Source organism: Coenobita brevimanus, chromosome 64 (genome assembly GCF_032717465.1).
Source record: "Coenobita brevimanus isolate Jiangsu-jjx chromosome 64, ASM3271746v2, whole genome shotgun sequence".
Lineage (NCBI taxonomy): Eukaryota > Metazoa > Arthropoda > Malacostraca > Decapoda > Coenobitidae > Coenobita > Coenobita brevimanus.
The window spans coordinates 26,532,018-26,550,516 of NC_137017.1; the positions used below are offsets into that span (position 1 = coordinate 26,532,018).

Below are 18,499 nucleotides of genomic sequence, written 5' to 3' on the forward strand. Positions count from 1 at the left end.
CGTCCTCGGTATTCCACATACTGCTTTTCATCTGGCCGCCCGATTGCTGGACTAGTAAATATCAACATTGTCAACAAACATGTTTATCCGAAACTAAGCTTAAATAAACAGGAGTGGCTGAATTGATTTCAATATATCAGTGCGCTATGAAAAATTAATGCTGGTGTGCATCACTTCTGTATGAGTTACGGATCATATTCACTGACAGATATTCGTATAGTGATGATACATTTTCCTGCCATGATTTGTTTTTCATGTTGCACTGGCTTTTTTTTTTTTTAATGTACTTTCATACTCAGCAACAGCCATTATGCACGATTAATTGTATTCAATTTACTCTCCTTGTTCCACCCGTGTGCAGAGTGCGAGCGAGTTGTGTCTCATTTGGTTTTCCTCTCTGTTAGCAAGGTTAAGGAAAAACTGTTACGGTAGTTGAAACTGCACCAAATTTTGCGTAAAGAATTAGAACCATCGGCTTAAAAGGTAATTAATTTTGGGCCGAAAAAAAGGTCATAAGCAATAGTACAAGGACAAACTGAACTCAAACAATTTTGATCCGATTTACACCTAACTTGGTGGAAATGTTAAGGGATGGGAAAGGATGAATGATTCAGTTTTGAGGACATGATCTCAGAGGTAAAGGTCACAGGGCAAGGTCAGTGGTTCGGCCTGTTAACTCAAATAACTGATTCGGTTTTGATCACACTCGATCAGAGGGTTTAAGGTGAGGGCAGGATGAGATTACTGTGCTTTCAAACAGGTTAAGGCCATGTTAAACAATCTTGATCCAATCTGAACCAAAATTGGTGACTAGATATAGGGTTTGATAAGGATGAACTGATTCAGTGCTGAGAGCAAGCACCAAGAGATCAATAGCACAGGGAAGGTTTCAAGCTAATGTTCGGGCGAGGGATCCCTATAAACACTGCTGATTTAATAAGAATTTTTCCTTATTCACGGTGAGCCTTCTTACACATGAGAGGTGTAGTCAACACAAGAGCGAATAAACACATTTAATCATTGAGGTGCCAGAAATAAAGGAACCCCGGAGGTACTGGGAAATGATGTATAACTATCTTGTTTGTTAATGTAAATTAAAGATATTTTTTCGTGGAACCCTGTGGCATGTTGCACGATGGCGAAATTTCGTTTGTGACGGATTAAACAAAGTAAGGTTTTACATACCTAAATAAAAAGCAATAGCAGATTGTCAAAAACTAAGAGTTTTATGGCCCCATCCCGTGACTGTTGAAGTGACTGTTATAATGGACGCTTTGGAGAGCAAGTGGAAAAGTGAAGGGTGGGCCTGTCAGGAAAGAAGTGGATACGGCAGGATAGAGTTCAGAATCCCAGTGATAAAAACGAAGAAGAAAACTGGTGAGAAGACAGGATCCTGAGTAACGCAGCTATTGACACTTTTTGAATAGGAATGTTTGCCGTCTACAACAACAGCCGTAGCGAAACAAGAAAAAAGCCTTGAGACGAAGACATAGAAATAAGGATGAGTGCCGTATGTGGGGAGGTTGGAAATTAGATTTATGCCAGACTCTGGACATAGACTTGCCATTATGTTCCCTGAGGCTAAACAGTCTTTCTTATAATTTTATTCCATCACTTGGTCGCTTTGACTCACACTTTTGCTCAGGTCTGGGGAAGGTCTATCGATAGGGAGGATATTTTGGGGTCATGCCTGATCTTAAGGTAGAATTATATTGATATCATTTGCCTTTATATATGCGATCAAGGGCAGGACTAACATTCAGTTCCCGAGATACAGTGATCATCATAAGCAAAAAAATGACGTCACACAGGCTCACATATACTGAAACACTGTGTCATTCCTTGCCAGTTTTGCTCTCTCCCTCCTCTCTACCCCTCACATCACTGCCCTTAATTAATAACTAGAATGGATTTTGGAACCATATGTTTGACTGATGCTTGGTGTGTGTGTGTGTGTGTGTGTGTGTGTGTGTGTGTGTGTGTGTGTGTGTGTGTGTGTGTGTGTGTGTGTGTGTGTGTGTGTGTGTGTGTGTGTGTGTGTGTGTGTGTGTGTGTTTGAGAGACAGCTGGTGGTTAGATGAGACTTGTTTACTTGTATGATGAATGTTTGCTAGTTGCTGAGACCTGGCGCATCGTGTTTACATGGCGTTGGTTGTCTGGACTTGGTGTATTTAGTTTGGCTTTCTATACTGTTATTGTGTGTGTTGCTACGTTTATATGTCGTTTTAATTACATATTTATTCCCTCTGGCTTTTATGGCGTGACGTATAATTCTGTGAGGGTTGTCTTTGTCTACAAAAGAACCATCACCCATTTCTCGATATCATAGAACTTCTACAGCCTGCTAGATCCTTCCATATTGTCTCACTTCGTTGCTGATATATTTCTGCTGTATGTATTTCGAATCACTTCTACGAGTATCATGTGTCATTATTCGACGATTCATGGTTTGAGATATGTAGTGTTAATGCTTTTCAATCATTACAAGACAGCCGATACATATATTTCAGAAGTAATATATGAATGATTTATTATGTACTCTGACGAACTGTGGTTTGTATGGTGCGGAAGTTTATATGATTGACATTATACACTGTACTGAAAAAAATCCTGATATTCGTCATATTGACGTATATTTACCAAACACGCGTTTTCCTCTTATTTAGGTATTGTAGGCTTGTGGGACTGACATTAGATGTATTTTTGCCTCCTCCGTATGGGAGGGAAAATAATGCTTGCCCCTAACTATGTCACCCACTCCACCCTCCCTCCCTCATTCTCTCACTGAGTTACTGTGCTTTCCTGAAGACTGAGATCCAGGCGTTTGAGAGGAGTGTTAGGAAAACCAAGTTTTTCACGATGGTAGACCCCCTCCTTGCCCAGGTGTCAGGCATGGTGGGACCTCGTAGGACTGCGCCACTGTTAGCCACTTTTTTTTTTTTTTTTAACCTAGGAACTCAAATTTTTACTCACTGCTTGAGTTTCACTTGTGAGAGGTCATAAACACTGTGGAACACCGTACTATTACTATGAATGATCAAAGTTTTTGAAGAACACGAAATTTTGCGTATTAATAGAGGTTCACTCTTGCCTCGTTTGGGGAACGATGTAAGCACTGGAGATTGCCCTTCACGGCGGTGGGTGCTACCTCCGGAGGTCCCTACAAAGGCATTTTGCATGTCTGTAGTTTTAATGGAGGATCATTAAATTTTGCACAGTGGCAGTCATTTATCCCGGCCACGATTTAGGCAAGGTGGGACCCTCTATTACCATCTCCCACAAGCAAGGGAGCGGCCCCCGCAGGGGCAATGCCACGCTTCTAACCTAAGAACATGAAATTTTGCACATTAGTACATCTTCACTGGGCCCGTGTTCTAGGCAGAGTTATATCCCAAAATGCCACCCCACTCAAAGGTTTGGGTCACTGCGGTCTTGGTCAAAGCAAGGTCATGGTTTTTAACCTAAGAACACAAAGTTTTGCATACTAGAAGGCGTTTACCTTGGCCAAGTTTTAGGCAGGGTGGGACCCCCTATGGCCGCCCCCAGTGGGGTTGGCTGCACCCAGGGGGAAACATTGCTATAGTTTTTACGCAAGCACATGAAATTTTGCACAAAAATAAACCTTAGCCACGACCAGAGTTTATGGATTCTGTCTCTGTCTCTGTCTCTCTCTCTCCTTTACAGTATTTCCTGTCTTTAGGCTTTTCGTCCTCTTGTCATCCCTTAATGTTTCCTCCTAGTACCTATCTCCTATCCTTGCAACTCTCATTCCCCTCTCACACTTCCTTCTTCGCTATATTTATCACTTCCTCCTCCATTCCTCTCCCACCTCGCCTTTCTCTTCCACCTTCTCTCTCTCTCTCTCTCTCTCTCTCTCTCTCTCTCTCTCTCCCTCACACACACACACACACACACACAGTTTCTTACCTTTGCCCTTCAGCATTTCCTCTACTTTTGCTCGTTTCTCTTTTGTGTACAATTATCTCCTTCTTCCCTCAACGGACTTCCACTCTTTCCCTCACTCTCCCTCACTCCATCTCTCTTTCTCCCTTCCTCCTTCCGCTCTCTTCTCTCTTCCCTCCCTCTTCTCAGTTCACAGGTCCCTCCTTTCCCTCCCACTTGTTGCTGATTTATTGAGAGTATTTTGCTCTTCTAATCCCTCTCATCCAGTTCTTTTTCCTCAATCATATCTTTGTGAAATATTTCAGTCAGTCTCTTCCTCCGTCTTCCTCTCTCTCGTCTCTTATTCTGTTGTTCACGCTGCACTCCCCTTGTCAATGAATCCCCACCTTCTCCTTCTCTACACTATATCTTAAACTGTAGCTCCTTCGTCCCTTCTCTCCCTTCTTACCTCTCCCTTCCTTCCTCACCCTGCTAGATATTTTACCCTCAGTATCCACCCCTCTCACTTTTACATGCATGTTCCTCACTCACTTGCCTGGCTCTCCGAACTTCCATATTCTCTCAGTTTCGTGATTTGGTATTCTGCTTTCTTTCGATCCCATCTTATCGTATTCTCATTTATTCTATTTGAAGTGTTTGTTGTTGCAGCTGAGTTTCTTTCTGGGATCTCCTTGTTTTCCTCTTCTACTCTTTTGCACTCCTTGTTTCATCTTATGTTACGTTTCCCTCCTTCATTTTATAGATTTCCCAAAACCAGTGAAAATAATATTCTTTCCTCTCTCTCTTTGACTCCCTGTATATTTTTCTTTTTTCTTTTTCTGTTCGTTTTCATCATCTTTTCTTTCCTCCTGTCTCTTCCAGCCACTGCTCTCCTATTGAAGTCTCATGTCTTTTTCTCTCAATATTCTGCTCCATTTTCAACTGGTTGCCCTTAAACGTATTAGTTATGTTTCTCATATCTCTTATTCTTTTTCCCCATATTTTTACACTTATTTCGTTACCTTCCGTTTTTGTTTTCCTTCATTCCCGTATTCTGACTGATTTTTCATTTTCTCGCACTCTTAATACCTTTCTTCGTCAGTCATTTCTCCATAACGTTATCTCTTCTGTTCCTCTTTCCCCTCGCCAGTCTTAAATCCCTGCCATCGTAGCACTTTCTTCCCTCATCCTGTTCACATCACCTACACTTTCCCCTCCGTCTTCGTCCTCTCACTTTTTCCACTCATCATTTTTCTCCTCATCCTTCCGCACCCTTCAGCTTTACATCATTTCCCTCGTCCTCTTCCAGTTCCCTCCCGCTTCATCACTCACCTGCCCCTCCTCTCCCGGCTTCCATCGCCTTTCTTTTGATCAGCACTCAGCAGACCTTTTTCTTTACTGGTTCATTTACTTCTTGTAGCCTCTCAATCCGCTAACGTCCTTATTTTTTTTTTATTTTTATTATCTCTATACAGTTTTATTTTGCTTTGGGGAGACTTCGATCTTAGAGGGCTAGATATTGTCTCCCTTTGCTGAATAAAGTCTTTTTTGGCATTCAGGATAGCATACCAAGAAACGTCACCTGACTAAAGGAGTTAAAGGTGATTCTACATCATGTTTTGTCATATGCATCCCATCGACCAACTTTCCCTTCTTGAGACTAGTTGGAAATATGAGAGGTTGTAGGGTGAGAAGGTTGAGCATATAATGAGAAAGAGTACGGATGTGAAGGATAAAAATGATGAGGGTAATAAGTGCAACGGGAGAAAGTTGTAGGTGTGAGGTGTGTGTGTGTAGTGAGAAGATAGTGGAGTGATAGGGGTGAGTCGGGTGATAGAAATGCATGTGCAAGAGGTGAGTTCAGTGAAATGATGGGTGTGAAGAGAGAGAGGTGAACGGAGCGAAAATGAGACTACTAAAGTCGAACGATATAAGCTAGGGATGCAAAACCAGAGTAGCAATGGTTCATGGTTATAATAACTAACAATGGCGCAACATTCTGGGGGCTCTGGATTTCCATGCCATCTCAGTGAAGCCTGTGCTGTTACATGAGCTGCAAAAGGCATAGGAGAGGAGCAAGCTAGTGACATTGTCGGGATGTGAGAGGAAAGACGATACAACGGAACTCTGCAAGCTACTGTGTACAAGCAGTAATCAGGCAGTTATTATTGGTCCTCAGTTCTTCAGTTTATACAGTACAGTAGTTATATACTGTACTGCATTTAGTAGCATATTATTCATTTTTTAAGTCTAAAACATATGCCTTTATATAACTGGGAAAATTGATACTAAATTCACTTTACATTATCATATGCAAAACAAAACCTGTTAGAGTACAGAGATAAAAGGGCGGCAGGTGTGGCAAGGGTGAGAGAGGTGCAGGTTTGACCAGAAAGAGAGGGTTACAGATGTGACGGATGAAAGGGGTGCAGGTGTGAGAGGGGTGCAGGGGTGACGGAAATGAGAGGGGTCCAGGTGTGACAGGGGTGAGAGTGGGATGTGACAAGTGAGAGGAGTGCAGGCGTGACAGGGGTGAGTGATGTATGTATGACAGAGGTGAGATTAGTACAGGTGTGACAGGGGTGAGAGGAGTGCTGGTTTGACAGGTGAAAGAGGTGAAGGTGGCAGGGGTGAATGATGTACAGGTGTGACAAAGGTGCCACAGGGGTGCAGGAGTGACGGTGTTGTAGGAGTGTGATTGCAGGGGTGAGAGGGGTGCAGGTGTGTGGTGCATTGTGTAGCTTGTTAACATGAATTCACTCGACAGTGTGGTAATTACTTTACAGAGGTTTTTTATGTCGAAGGCCTTGATATGACGGATTTTTTTTTACGTGGGAACAATATTGCCTTTCCTGTCGTGTTAACAATGGTGTTTTGTTGTGCACTGGGAAAGGTTTTAACCTGGCGCGTCCCCGGTGTTTGTGTTGGGGGGGGAGGGTAGAGACGAAGTAGGAGAGAACCAGGAAAGAGTGTGACATCTCAGGGAGTGGAGCTCAGTTCTGAGTAGGGTTAGTACTCTTTGGGTATCATGTTCTTGACGAGGCATCGGTCTGAGAAGGTGGTATATTTACAGTAGATTGGCGGCTGAAGCATTGTCACGATTAATATTTGCACCCTAACTTACAGGTTACTTGCAAAAACTGAGAGTAGGTGCTCTCTCTCTCTCTCTCTCTCTCTCTCTCTCTCTCTCTGTCTACATATATACGTCCATGCATGTATGTATGTATGTACGAGTATGTACTGTATTTCCCACTTGCTTTTTTTTCCATTTCTGTAACTGGAACTGTATTAGGTTGTATCTTTTCGGTTCAATATTCGTTGTTGTACTGACAGTTATTCACCGTGTCGCATTTTTCTTCTTGCAGATTATGGTGACCCTGACCAACGCTGTGAGGTGCTGTGGGATCATCGGTGACAAGACACTTTTATCTTCTGCATATTACTAGAGAGCACTGAGGAAAGGTGGAAAAAAATTGTTTATATCTTTTATTATTTAAGAAATATTGAAACAGAAAAAATTAAATATACTTTACTGCTTATATGGTAGATTTGTTTGTAATCAGAAATACTTCAGCGACTATGGCAGAGTGGTACATAAGACAAAATGACAGAATAATATTAAATTGTAATGAGATCCCGGTCCACTATAAGCAATAAAAATAGAGCAGGCTTTATACTATTGGCCTGTCTTCTACAGACAGAATATGTATAACAGAAGTGAAAATACTCAAACACCTGTCGCGATAATTTAGAATAAGAGGTGAACTACCACGGTGTGTGTTATAGACTTTACCTGTGGTGAGATGGAGTCACTTGATTTATGTTGTGGCTACCTGGGGTATTACAAGGAAATGAGTCCGGATTGGTTGTGAGATCCGACGTAAGTCTCAAGTTGCAACTCATCAAGAAATATACAAACTGGTGGACGACGTACAATTTGTTAACTTGCATGGCAAATGAATTAACAAGCTTTGACTGTCATTGAACCCTGAATCTTGTGAGAAGCTTGCATTTACTGGAAACTTGCACCATTTTCATAATCTTCAGCTGTGAAATATGATGATCACTGACTTAACAAGTGTTGAAACCGAAATTAGCAGCATGGAACTTGATTGTTGAAGAACAGAACCTGAACTATAAAATGTATCTATGAAAGCAGAAACTTGAATTAAATGAAGATAATGGGATTAGGTAAATAGAGTAAATAGACAATAAAAGCAAATTTATAAATAAAGGAAACGATTTAATACAGAAGATAATAGAAGTAAACCATAAACACCATCAGTTAAAAGAGGTTGAAATGGAAAACAGAAAATACATTTAGACTTAAACATTACCTACACCATTAACTTGAAGTCTATCAGTAAAGGGACCAAGCATCAGGTGAATGGGACGAGGGCTGGTTAAAATCAGGTTAAGCTGCAGCACCTGAGGCCACAGACAAGTGAAAATATGGCAGTCCTATTAGCCTGCAGTTCCCCTTTCCCGTCTGATAGAGGAAGAGTCGGAGGCAGAAAAGAAAGGAGCATTGCTTGATGCTTTTGTCTTCTTTCTAGTACCTTCGTAGGAGAAATGAAGTAGTGAAATGTGATGTGGAATTTCCCTTCCAAAATAGCCTAAAAGTATGTATCAGTTTTATTATGCTTTTGCAAGAAGTTCATTGTGTTCTATATGCGCTAAAAAGTGGAGAGGAAAATAATACTCAAATACAAACACAGTTGTTACGATCCGTACATCAGATGAAAATATATATTAATGATAGATTCCGTACTAAATCGCCGCTATAATGAACTGATAACTTATAAGTAAGAAAAGAGTTAACAATCAGTAACACAAGACTTAAGAAGAGATGAAAATTGAGGCAAAAATCAACAGTGAAGAAAAACTGATTAAAGAGCAGATACTATAAAAAAATATTAAAAGAATGTGCAATCATTCTTTCAGTAAGTTGTAAGAATCATTTAAACCATCGCTATGACACAGAATCTCAGTGATTTTCGAGTAAAGAGAATGAGTGTTAATGAACCCAACAAAATACTTCATTGATCATCCATCGGCTTCACTCTAAACCTCCCAAAGTGTGGCAGAAAAGACGGAACGCAGGAACTTTGGAGCACTGCCTAGGGGCCTGGGGAAATAAAAAGAAGATACATTGAACAACTTTTTTCGGTGATCAGTGAAATATTATCAGTCCGGACACTGAGGAAGAATTCAACGCATCTTCCACCCCCTCTATTGAGAAAGTTTTTCATCAAATCTGACAAATTTTTCTAATATTCCTCTTCTGTTGCCAACTTAATATTAGTTTGTCCAGTGGTGGAGGAAAAGGGGAGCTATTAACATCATCGACCCAAAAAGTGACTAGGAAAAATGAGTAAGTGAAATGACAATCAAATTAATGTACATGAATTTGGAGTAAGAATATTGATATAAAAGAAACAGTACAAAAGAAAACAATGATTTCAAAGCACACAGACATGCAAGGTAAGCTGATCTGAACTGAACAAGAGGTCAAAAACGGAAAACGAGGAAGAAAAGGACATAGGATACCGTGAGGAATTAATTCAAACTATGCTGCAAACACTTAAATCCTATTACATAAGTTAGATACCATAAGAGAAAATACATATAAATACAGACCAGTGAAAAATGTGAAGGTGAAACTGGCAGAGGCTCCGGTAACTTAACTGCCAAATGTTAGCACCGTGTGAGCGCCTGGCCACCCTCCTCACCCTCGTCCTGCTTACTGTTACATACTCCATGGCTGCTAAGACGGGTAGGTAATATTTCCCCTCTGTACTCATACTCTGAGGTCAAAAGGTCATTGTGAGAGTACGGTTCTTTTTCTTCTTCTTCCTCTTCTTTTTCTTCTAATTCCTATTCCAGTTCTTCTTCATCTTGTTCCTAAAATCTTCTCCTTGTTCTTCTTCTTCTTCTTCTTCTTCTCATTATTATTATTATTATTATTATTATTATTATTATTATTATATTTATCAGTATTAGTGTTGTTTGAGTAAGTTAGAGGGCAAGAACACTATCAGGTATATAGCTACAGCAGTCCTACTCATATCACTGAAAAGATTAGTGAAGAGTAATGTGTTTTGTGAAATTTCTGAAACATATAAAGTGTGCATAAATATCAGGCAAGTGCAATGGTACACTGCTTCTTCTTTTAGCTAGAATGAGATAAATAGGAAGTTCGCTTGTTTGAACATGTTCCACACTTTCACATGTTGAAGCCTATAGCTTTTTCATTACACTACTATTACTACTTCTACTACTACTGTTCTAATAGTAGTAGCAGTAGTAGTAGCAGTAGTAGTAGTACTATAGTCGCCGCGCGCGACTCTGAGGTTGTTAGTATCGTACCCTGGCAACCTACCTCTTAACAGTGCGTCCGATTTCGTGTATAATATGAGACGCATGTGATTCGTGTATAATATGTTCGTGTATAATAATATTCGTGTATAATATATTCGTGTATAAAAATGATTCGTGTATTATATGATACGAAATCGGACGCACTTTTGAATGGTATGTTGCCATGGTACGATAATGACAACCTCAGAGTCGTGCGCCGCGACTATAGTTAGCAGCAGTAGTATCACAACACTAAAGACTATCATACTGGTTTGATTTTGGAGACTGAAGAGATATTCATTAACTTTCATGTATTAGTGAAATATATACCATAGTTATAATTATCTTCCATTTTTTCTGTTTCCACTCAAGTACTACCACTTCATACCATATACGGATATTTTAGTTACCAGGTTCTTAGTTACCAGTTAGGCTAATTAGTGAACAGCTGGACTCATAATCAACAATGGATACATTTATGAATACGGTGTGTTGCTAATTTTCCGGCTGTTTAACTTTCATCAACCAATAATTAGTTTAGTGACAGTAAATTGTCATGGATTTTTTTTTTCCTTTCAAGCCTGAAAAGCGGGACAGACTTACTGAACTACTGACGGGCTCTGTGTGTACGTGTATATATATATATATATATATATATATATATATATATATATATATATATATATATATATATATATATATATACAGTGAAAGAGAAAGAGAGAGAGAGGAAGAGAAAGGGAGGGTGGGAGAGGAACCAAAGACTAGGAGACCTTAAGATCGTTCCAAGAAAAAAACAGAGCCAAAGTTCAAGGCTCATTATTTTGAGATGCCTGAACACTGAATATAAAAGACTGGGGGTCATAAGCAGAAGAAAAAACAGACAGAGGAAGACAGTTCCAGGAATGACCTGTTGCATACATGAAGGGCTCGGAGTATTGGTTATCTCCTACATTAAAGGGCTGGACAAAAAAGGGATGAGAGTTTACTGCCAGACGGGTGCACTATCTCTCTCTCCCTCCCTTTCTCTCTCTCTCTCTCTGTCTCTCTCTGAAATTTTCCAAACTCCTTTTCCTTTGTTGGTTTCCACCTTTATCTCCCATTAACTCTCTCCCTCTCCCGTTCCTCACCCCAGTTTGCCTCTTTCCGTGCAAAATGCTGCAACTCCTCTGTGTAATTTAATTCTGACCCTCTGGCTAAAATTAAATAGTTCTCCCTCCCATAAGCACTTTTCATTGCACCCCGCCCTCCTCGTCCGGGCCTCGTTTTTCCTTCCGGGTTCTTTTTTGTGTACCTGTGGGATTCCATTTATTTGTGGTTTGCTTGTTTCTTATTATTATTAAATCATTTTGAGTCTTTATTCCCTCATTATTAATATATTTTTACAATGCCATTCTGAAGAACCATCAGGCTATAACTGATGAAATGATAAAAGACGATTAAATTTTCCACTTGAGAAGGGACACAGTAACTTAAATCTTCCATTTTCACGAAAACTTCTAAAAGTTTCTTCTTATTGGTTTCCAGTGTCCTTACTTCTTTTTATATCATTGTCCATTATCCGACACTTCGAGCAGTAAATTAACATCGAGTGAGGGATAATCTGAGATCTCTGATTCTCATTTATATGATAAACTGGCGTGTCAGGGAATATTATTTCATCAAATCTCAGTGTAGTTTGCTGAAATAGAAGTCGTTAATATGAAAACAAGAGGAGCAGAGAGAGAGAGAGAGAAAGAGAGAAAGAGAGAGGGGGGGGGGGAGGATGTACTGTAGCAAATGGCAAAAACGGCAACAACGAAAACTTAAGTTGGAAAATATAATATCTGACTTGATTCGATGCACCCGGAAGTTAAGAGAAGAAGAAGAAAAAGAAGCAGAATATACGTAAAAATAGTATTACTGGTGAGATAACTGTAAAATAATGATGGAGGTGAGTTATATTTTTAGCAAGTGAGAAAGAAAAAAGGCCGGAAAGAATATGAACGAATAATGCTTAAAGCTGCTCGGTTCATTACTTTCGCTAATCTCTCTCTCTACCCAGAAGAGAATAGAGCTTTGTGTTTTTAAGAGCACTGGGGGAATATGTGAGTAAAATGTCTCAGTTTTTCTTCTGATTTCTATTTTAACAAAGATGGTTTAGCATTAGGTTAAAGCTCAAGGTCGCATTCCAGGGCCAACTCTAACAGCACATAATGGAAGGTTTAAGGGTCAGGCTAGAATGAAGTAATTAAATTTCAAGAGGTCAGAGTCACAGGGCAAAGTCAAATATTCAGCCAGAAGTCCAATTGTTGGGAGCGGGAATTGAACTTGGAGTGTTCCATTTTGTTTTGGGAAATCCGCTTTCTTTCCCTGGGTATCTTATAACTAGCAGTAATATTATCGTAACTGAATTCAGTGTTTAGCACTACTTAGCAGTGAGAACTAGTACAAAAGTCATTTCTTACTGTATTATTGTTTGCTAAAGTTACTGATGTAGCCATAACAAGTTCAAAGATGATTCCTTCTCATGTTGGACAGTGTATGACCTTAGTGTACGGGGTAAACTCGGTGTGTGTATGTGTGTGTGTGTGTGTGTGTGTGTGAGAGAGAGAGAGAGAGAGAGAGAGAGAGAGAGAGAGAGAGAGAGAGAGGTGGGGATAAGGTTTCATTCTCATTGTGAACTGTTAATTCAAAATCACCAATAACGATGGCGTTTTAATTAGAACGGATTCAGGCATTTAGTAACATATTTTGCTGTCAGTATCAAATGATTGTTTGGGTGGATGATTAATTGACTCATGTTTCATTTAATTGTGTGCTTCATTTCACAACTGGAGGAAAACCTTCCCAGAAATAAACCCATCCCATTGAAGTGTGTGACCTTTTTTTTAATGTCTGTCTGTCTTTCTGTCTGTCTGTTAAGAAAACACAAAATACTTTATCAAATTTTAACCTAACCCGGTGAAAGGAATAAAGGTCAACCATAACGTAAAATAATTGTTTTTGACAACAATAAAATGTCAGGATCACAGAGCTTGATTAAAGATTGACCAAGTGAGTTAAACTTTAACCGCGTTTATCAAATAACCCAAGGACGGAGGGAGTCATTTTTTAGAACAGCTGCTCGAAGGTCAAGATAACAGGACAAAGTTTGACCTGTATATCTATGTGTGAACAGAGCAACGAAAACAGTTTTATCTGATCTGGACCAAGCATAGTGGAAGGGTTAAGAGTCAGCCGAGATGTTGACCCGCTGATTTTTTTTTTTTTTTTTTTTAACAATAGGTCAAAGGTCTAGGTTATACTTGTATGGCAAAGTCACTTTCAGTAATTTTAGACCATTTAGACCACACTATGCGAACTAGTTTAGAGTAAGGCATAAAGGAACTCGACTTTGAAAGCAATCAGTAAAATGTCAAAGTCAAGGGAAAGGTCAAACGTGAAGGTCACATGGCGAGGTCAGCCCAAACAGTTTCGATCAGATATAGATCAGACTTTGTGGGAGGGCTCAGGGTGAAGCTAGGATGAAGGGTATCGATTCTGAAGACAATACGTAAAAGGTCAAGGTCTGCCAGTAAAGTTCAAATTAATGTTGAACCCAGTAACTTTATGTATTTATCTATCTATTGCCAGACGCCTTAATCCCGTAAGGGGTGACCACAGACAAATTGCCTCCATGCCGCCAGGTCCCCCGTCATTTCATTGCCCTGCTCCCAGTCCACACCCCCGTCTCTCAAATACCACTCCACTCCATCCGTCCATCTCATCCTTGGCCTCCCCTTCCCTCTCTCCCCTTCCACCTCACTCACATATACTCTCCTCGTTAGTCTCTCGCTCTCCATCCTATCCACATAGCCAAACCACCTCGCTGTATTTCTCCTAACGCTTTCTATCACATGCACATCCACACCACAACGCTCCTTCACTTCTTTATTTGTCAGTCTGTCTCTATATGTAAACCCACATGCTTCTCTCAAATAACTCATTTCCACTGCTCTCACTCTTGGCTCGTGTCCTTCCAACAAGGTCCAAGTTTCACTTCCTTGCGTAAGAGTTGGTATCACAATACTGTCATGCAGCGACTTTTTTACATCCATCCTCACCTCCCTGTGTCTCATCACTGCTTTCAAAGAGCCAGCAACCTTTCTTCCTTGTTGTACCCTTTCAAGCACTTCACCCTCCAAACTTCCATCCTTACTCATTACACTACCCAAGTACTTAAACGTACTCATTTTCCATTTCCTCCCCATCCAACCTCACAGTACAACCAGTGACTTCATTTCTCTAGAAGACCAGAACTTTACTCTTCCCTACATCCACCTTTAGTTTCCGTTTCTTACACACTCTTCCAAACTCATTCCCAGTAACTCAAACAGTTTTAATTGAATTTGGACCAAATTTGGTCAAAGAACTGAAGAATGGAGAAATAAAATTTTGGAACAGTAGGTGCAAGATCAGGGTCATGGGATATGGTGTTCAAACAGTTGTGCTCAGATTTAGACCAAAATTGGCGGAAGGTTCAGGGATAAGGCAGAACTGAAGTAATTCGACTTTTAGAGCAATCGGTCGAAGGCCAAGATCACAGGACAAGGACAAATGTTCGGCCCTTAGTGCAATTGATGGACGGGAGGGTTGCACTCTCTCAGTGTTCAGTCTCGTTATCATTAGATGGCATTGGACGTATGGCTTGATAAAATCTCGCTGTAAGGTAGGTTATGCCACCCCGTATTCTCTCAATCGTCACTACTGAAAATAATATGGCAACAGGTTTTACTCTACCAAAGAATTTCTTTATTTGGTACACAATCGTGTAATTTTGTGATGCGAAGTACATCGCAGTCTTTGAGAACATAAGCCCCTGAATTAAAAAAAAAAAATAGCAATAAAATTAACACTAATAATAATAATAATAATAATAATAATAATAATAATAATAATAATAATAAAAATAAAAATAAAAATAATAATAATAATAATAATAATCTCATTGCTGATGCGTATTCAACATTTTTTTCTTCGTTTTCATATGTACCGGTGTTTATGTGCCTGGTGGAGGTAGTGTAGGATCCGCATTATATTTTATCTACAGCCAGCCTTACCCACAATGTCCTCTCTGGTGTAGGTGTGTGGCGGCGCGTGGAGGCGGTGTCTGGCCAGGAGGCGGTGCTGCCCTGTGAGGTGGGCAGCTTCCAGCCCTCCGACATGGTCTACGTGGTGCTATGGTACAGGAATGACAACAAGGAGCCCATCTACAGGTGAGAGAGAGAGAGAGAGAGAGAGAGAGAGAGAGACAGACAGACAGACAGACAGACAGACAGACAGAGACAGACAGCCAGAGAGAGAGAGAGAGAGAGAGAAATTAGCTCAAAGGAGGAGCAGGAGAAGCAGGTGTAAAAGTCTTAATGGAATGGACATAGTTGTTAAAATTTCACTCCTCTTTTGACTGCGGTGTGCTGGGTGGAGTTTTGAGGGAAGAATCTTGAGCTGAACACGGCTCTTTTATTCTGGGGAGTTTGGAGAGCTTCAGGCTGGGGAGGCGAGGAAGATGGGGATGTAACTGAGAAGGGGAAAGAGCGTCTGTACAAAGAAGGCAATTCTCTAAAGAGGAAGGACAAGTATATAGACAACCTCGGTGAAATCATAGCAATAAACAGGACGAGTATGCGGATGAGTGAATGATATAAATGAGCTGAAAGTTTGGTGTACGGAGAAAAACAAATGCTCAGAAGGGAGATCCATAAAATCTTCATAAGAAAAGGAAGCAAATGAAATTGGTATTAACACAGCATAAGAGATTTTTAGAATGAATGTGCAAACAAATCAATAAGAGTACAGATGAAAGGAATGGAGCACATCTCCCGCAGATGCCCTTCAACTTAGGAGTTATAAAGGAGTCCTGCCTGACTTTCTACCTGAGGACGTTGTCTGTTATAATGTTGGTACCATCACACATATTTAGCTTAGAACAAACGCCTGAAATTGATAGGGTTGATTATAACCTTGGTTTAACACCTATTCTAAAAGTAAAACTCTTCTAAGCTGAATGTACATGTCTGGAAACTGCAAAATATAAACATTAGTGCATCGTATTTAAGGGATAAGCGGCAAAGATGTGTGTGTGTGTGTGTGTGTGTGTGTGTGTGTGTGTGTGTGTGTGTGTGTGTGTGTGTGTGTGTGTGTGTGTGTGTGTGTGTGTGTGTGTGTGTGTGTGTGTGTGTGTGTGTGTGTGTGTGTGTGTGTGTGTGTGTGTGTGTGTGTGTGTGTGTGTGTGTGTGTGTGTGTGTGTGTGTGTGTGTGTGTGTGTGTGTGTGTGTGTGTGTGTGTGTGTGTGTGTGTGTGTGTGTGTGTGTGTGTGTGTGTGTGTGTGTGTGTGTGTGTGTGTGTGTGTGTGTGTGTGTGTGTGTGTGTGTGTGTGTGTGTGTGTGTGTGTGTGTGTGTGTGTGTGTGTGTGTGTGTGTGTGTGTGTGTGTGTGTGTGTGTGTGTGTGTGTGTGTGTGTGTGTGTGTGTGTGTGTGTGTGTGTGTGTGTGTGTGTGTGTGTGTGTGTGTGTGTGTGTGTGTGTGTGTGTGTGTGTGTGTGTGTGTGTGTGTGTGTGTGTGTGTGTGTGTGTGTGTGTGTGTGTGTGTGTGTGTGTGTGTGTGTGTGTGTGTGTGTGTGTGTGTGTGTGTGTGTGTGTGTGTGTGTGTGTGTGTGTGTGTGTGTGTGTGTGTGTGTGTGTGTGTGTGTGTGTGTGTGTGTGTGTGTGTGTGTGTGTGTGTGTGTGTGTGTGTGTGTGTGTGTGTGTGTGTGTGTGTGTGTGTGTGTGTGTGTGTGTGTGTGTGTGTGTGTGTGTGTGTGTGTGTGTGTGTGTGTGTGTGTGTGTGTGTGTGTGTGTGTGTGTGTGTGTGTGTGTGTGTGTGTGTGTGTGTGTGTGTGTGTGTGTGTGTGTGTGTGTGTGTGTGTGTGTGTGTGTGTGTGTGTGTGTGTGTGTGTGTGTGTGTGTGTGTGTGTGTGTGTGTGTGTGTGTGTGTGTGTGTGTGTGTGTGTGTGTGTGTGTGTGTGTGTGTGTGTGTGTGTGTGTGTGTGTGTGTGTGTGTGTGTGTGTGTGTGTGTGTGTGTGTGTGTGTGTGTGTGTGTGTGTGTGTGTGTGTGTGTGTGTGTGTGTGTGTGTGTGTGTGTGTGTGTGTGTGTGTGTGTGTGTGTGTGTGTGTGTGTGTGTGTGTGTGTGTGTGTGTGTGTGTGTGTGTGTGTGTGTGTGTGTGTGTGTGTGTGTGTGTGTGTGTGTGTGTGTGTGTGTGTGTGTGTGTGTGTGTGTGTGTGTGTGTGTGTGTGTGTGTGTGTGTGTGTGTGTGTGTGTGTGTGTGTGTGTGTGTGTGTGTGTGTGTGTGTGTGTGTGTGTGTGTGTGTGTGTGTGTGTGTGTGTGTGTGTGTGTGTGTGTGTGTGTGTGTGTGTGTGTGTGTGTGTGTGTGTGTGTGTGTGTGTGTGTGTGTGTGTGTGTGTGTGTGTGTGTGTGTGTGTGTGAATTAAAGGCGAACTGTTTACTTCTGTGATGAATGTCTGCTAGTTGTTGGGACCTGGCGCATCGTGTTTTATTTAGTGCTCCTTTCATACATCAGCACTTTGATCTAGCGTTTGTATGTTCCTTATACATTACGACTTCCACGCACGGAATCCACAGACACTTTAACCTCCATTTCTCAGCTGCCGTCAACACTGCTTAACTGTGAAAGAAAAGAGCAGCTAGTTTCAAGACATCTTCCTGAGTCACATCAGAATTAAGCACCCTCGCTTCCACCACTTCAGAACCAAGTGTCCTTGAGTCTACCCCTCTCACCTCACTTCTGTTTGACATTGCGTTTGCATTTTGACTGTCCTTCATATTTTCTCCACCTCGACTGTATTCTTTGTTGATTATATTTTATCAGAGTTATTTTCTTTCTTACTAATTCCTCTGGTTAAATTCATATTTACCGTCATTAATAACAGTAATCATATTCCTGTGTTATTTTCCATCATACCTCAGTTCAGTTATTCACTTTCTAGTATCGTTCATTATGTCGTGTCTCGTGGCCATCCATCCACTCCTTTTCAATTCTCACTTCTTAGAGTCTTTTAACTACAGTATATTCTCAGTTCACTGCACCGTTTCCTCCCCACTCCGTTACTCTCACCACCTCATCATGACTCTCCATTTCTCTCCCAGCATTTTTTCCTCTCGTATACTCAAGAACCCAAACTAAATCTCTCTCCTTCCTTTCACTCTACTCCCTCATGCTGACTCACAGTGCTCCCTGC

The 18,499-nt window shown here is 41.0% G+C and overlaps 1 protein-coding gene across 1 annotated transcript in view; it reads left to right on the forward strand.

Annotated features, from left to right (window-relative positions):
* The first annotated feature begins 9,238 nt into the window (after positions 1-9,238).
* Positions 9,239-18,499, forward strand: part of LOC145404585 (adhesion molecule nephrin-like) — an 85,137-nt gene continuing 75,876 nt past the window's right edge. The window contains exons 1-2 of the mRNA XM_080276097.1: positions 9,239-9,658; positions 15,347-15,479. Of these exons, the coding sequence (XP_080132223.1) occupies positions 9,577-9,658; positions 15,347-15,479 (215 nt within the window). The 5' untranslated portion in view covers positions 9,239-9,576. The remainder of the gene's footprint in view (positions 9,659-15,346; positions 15,480-18,499) is intronic.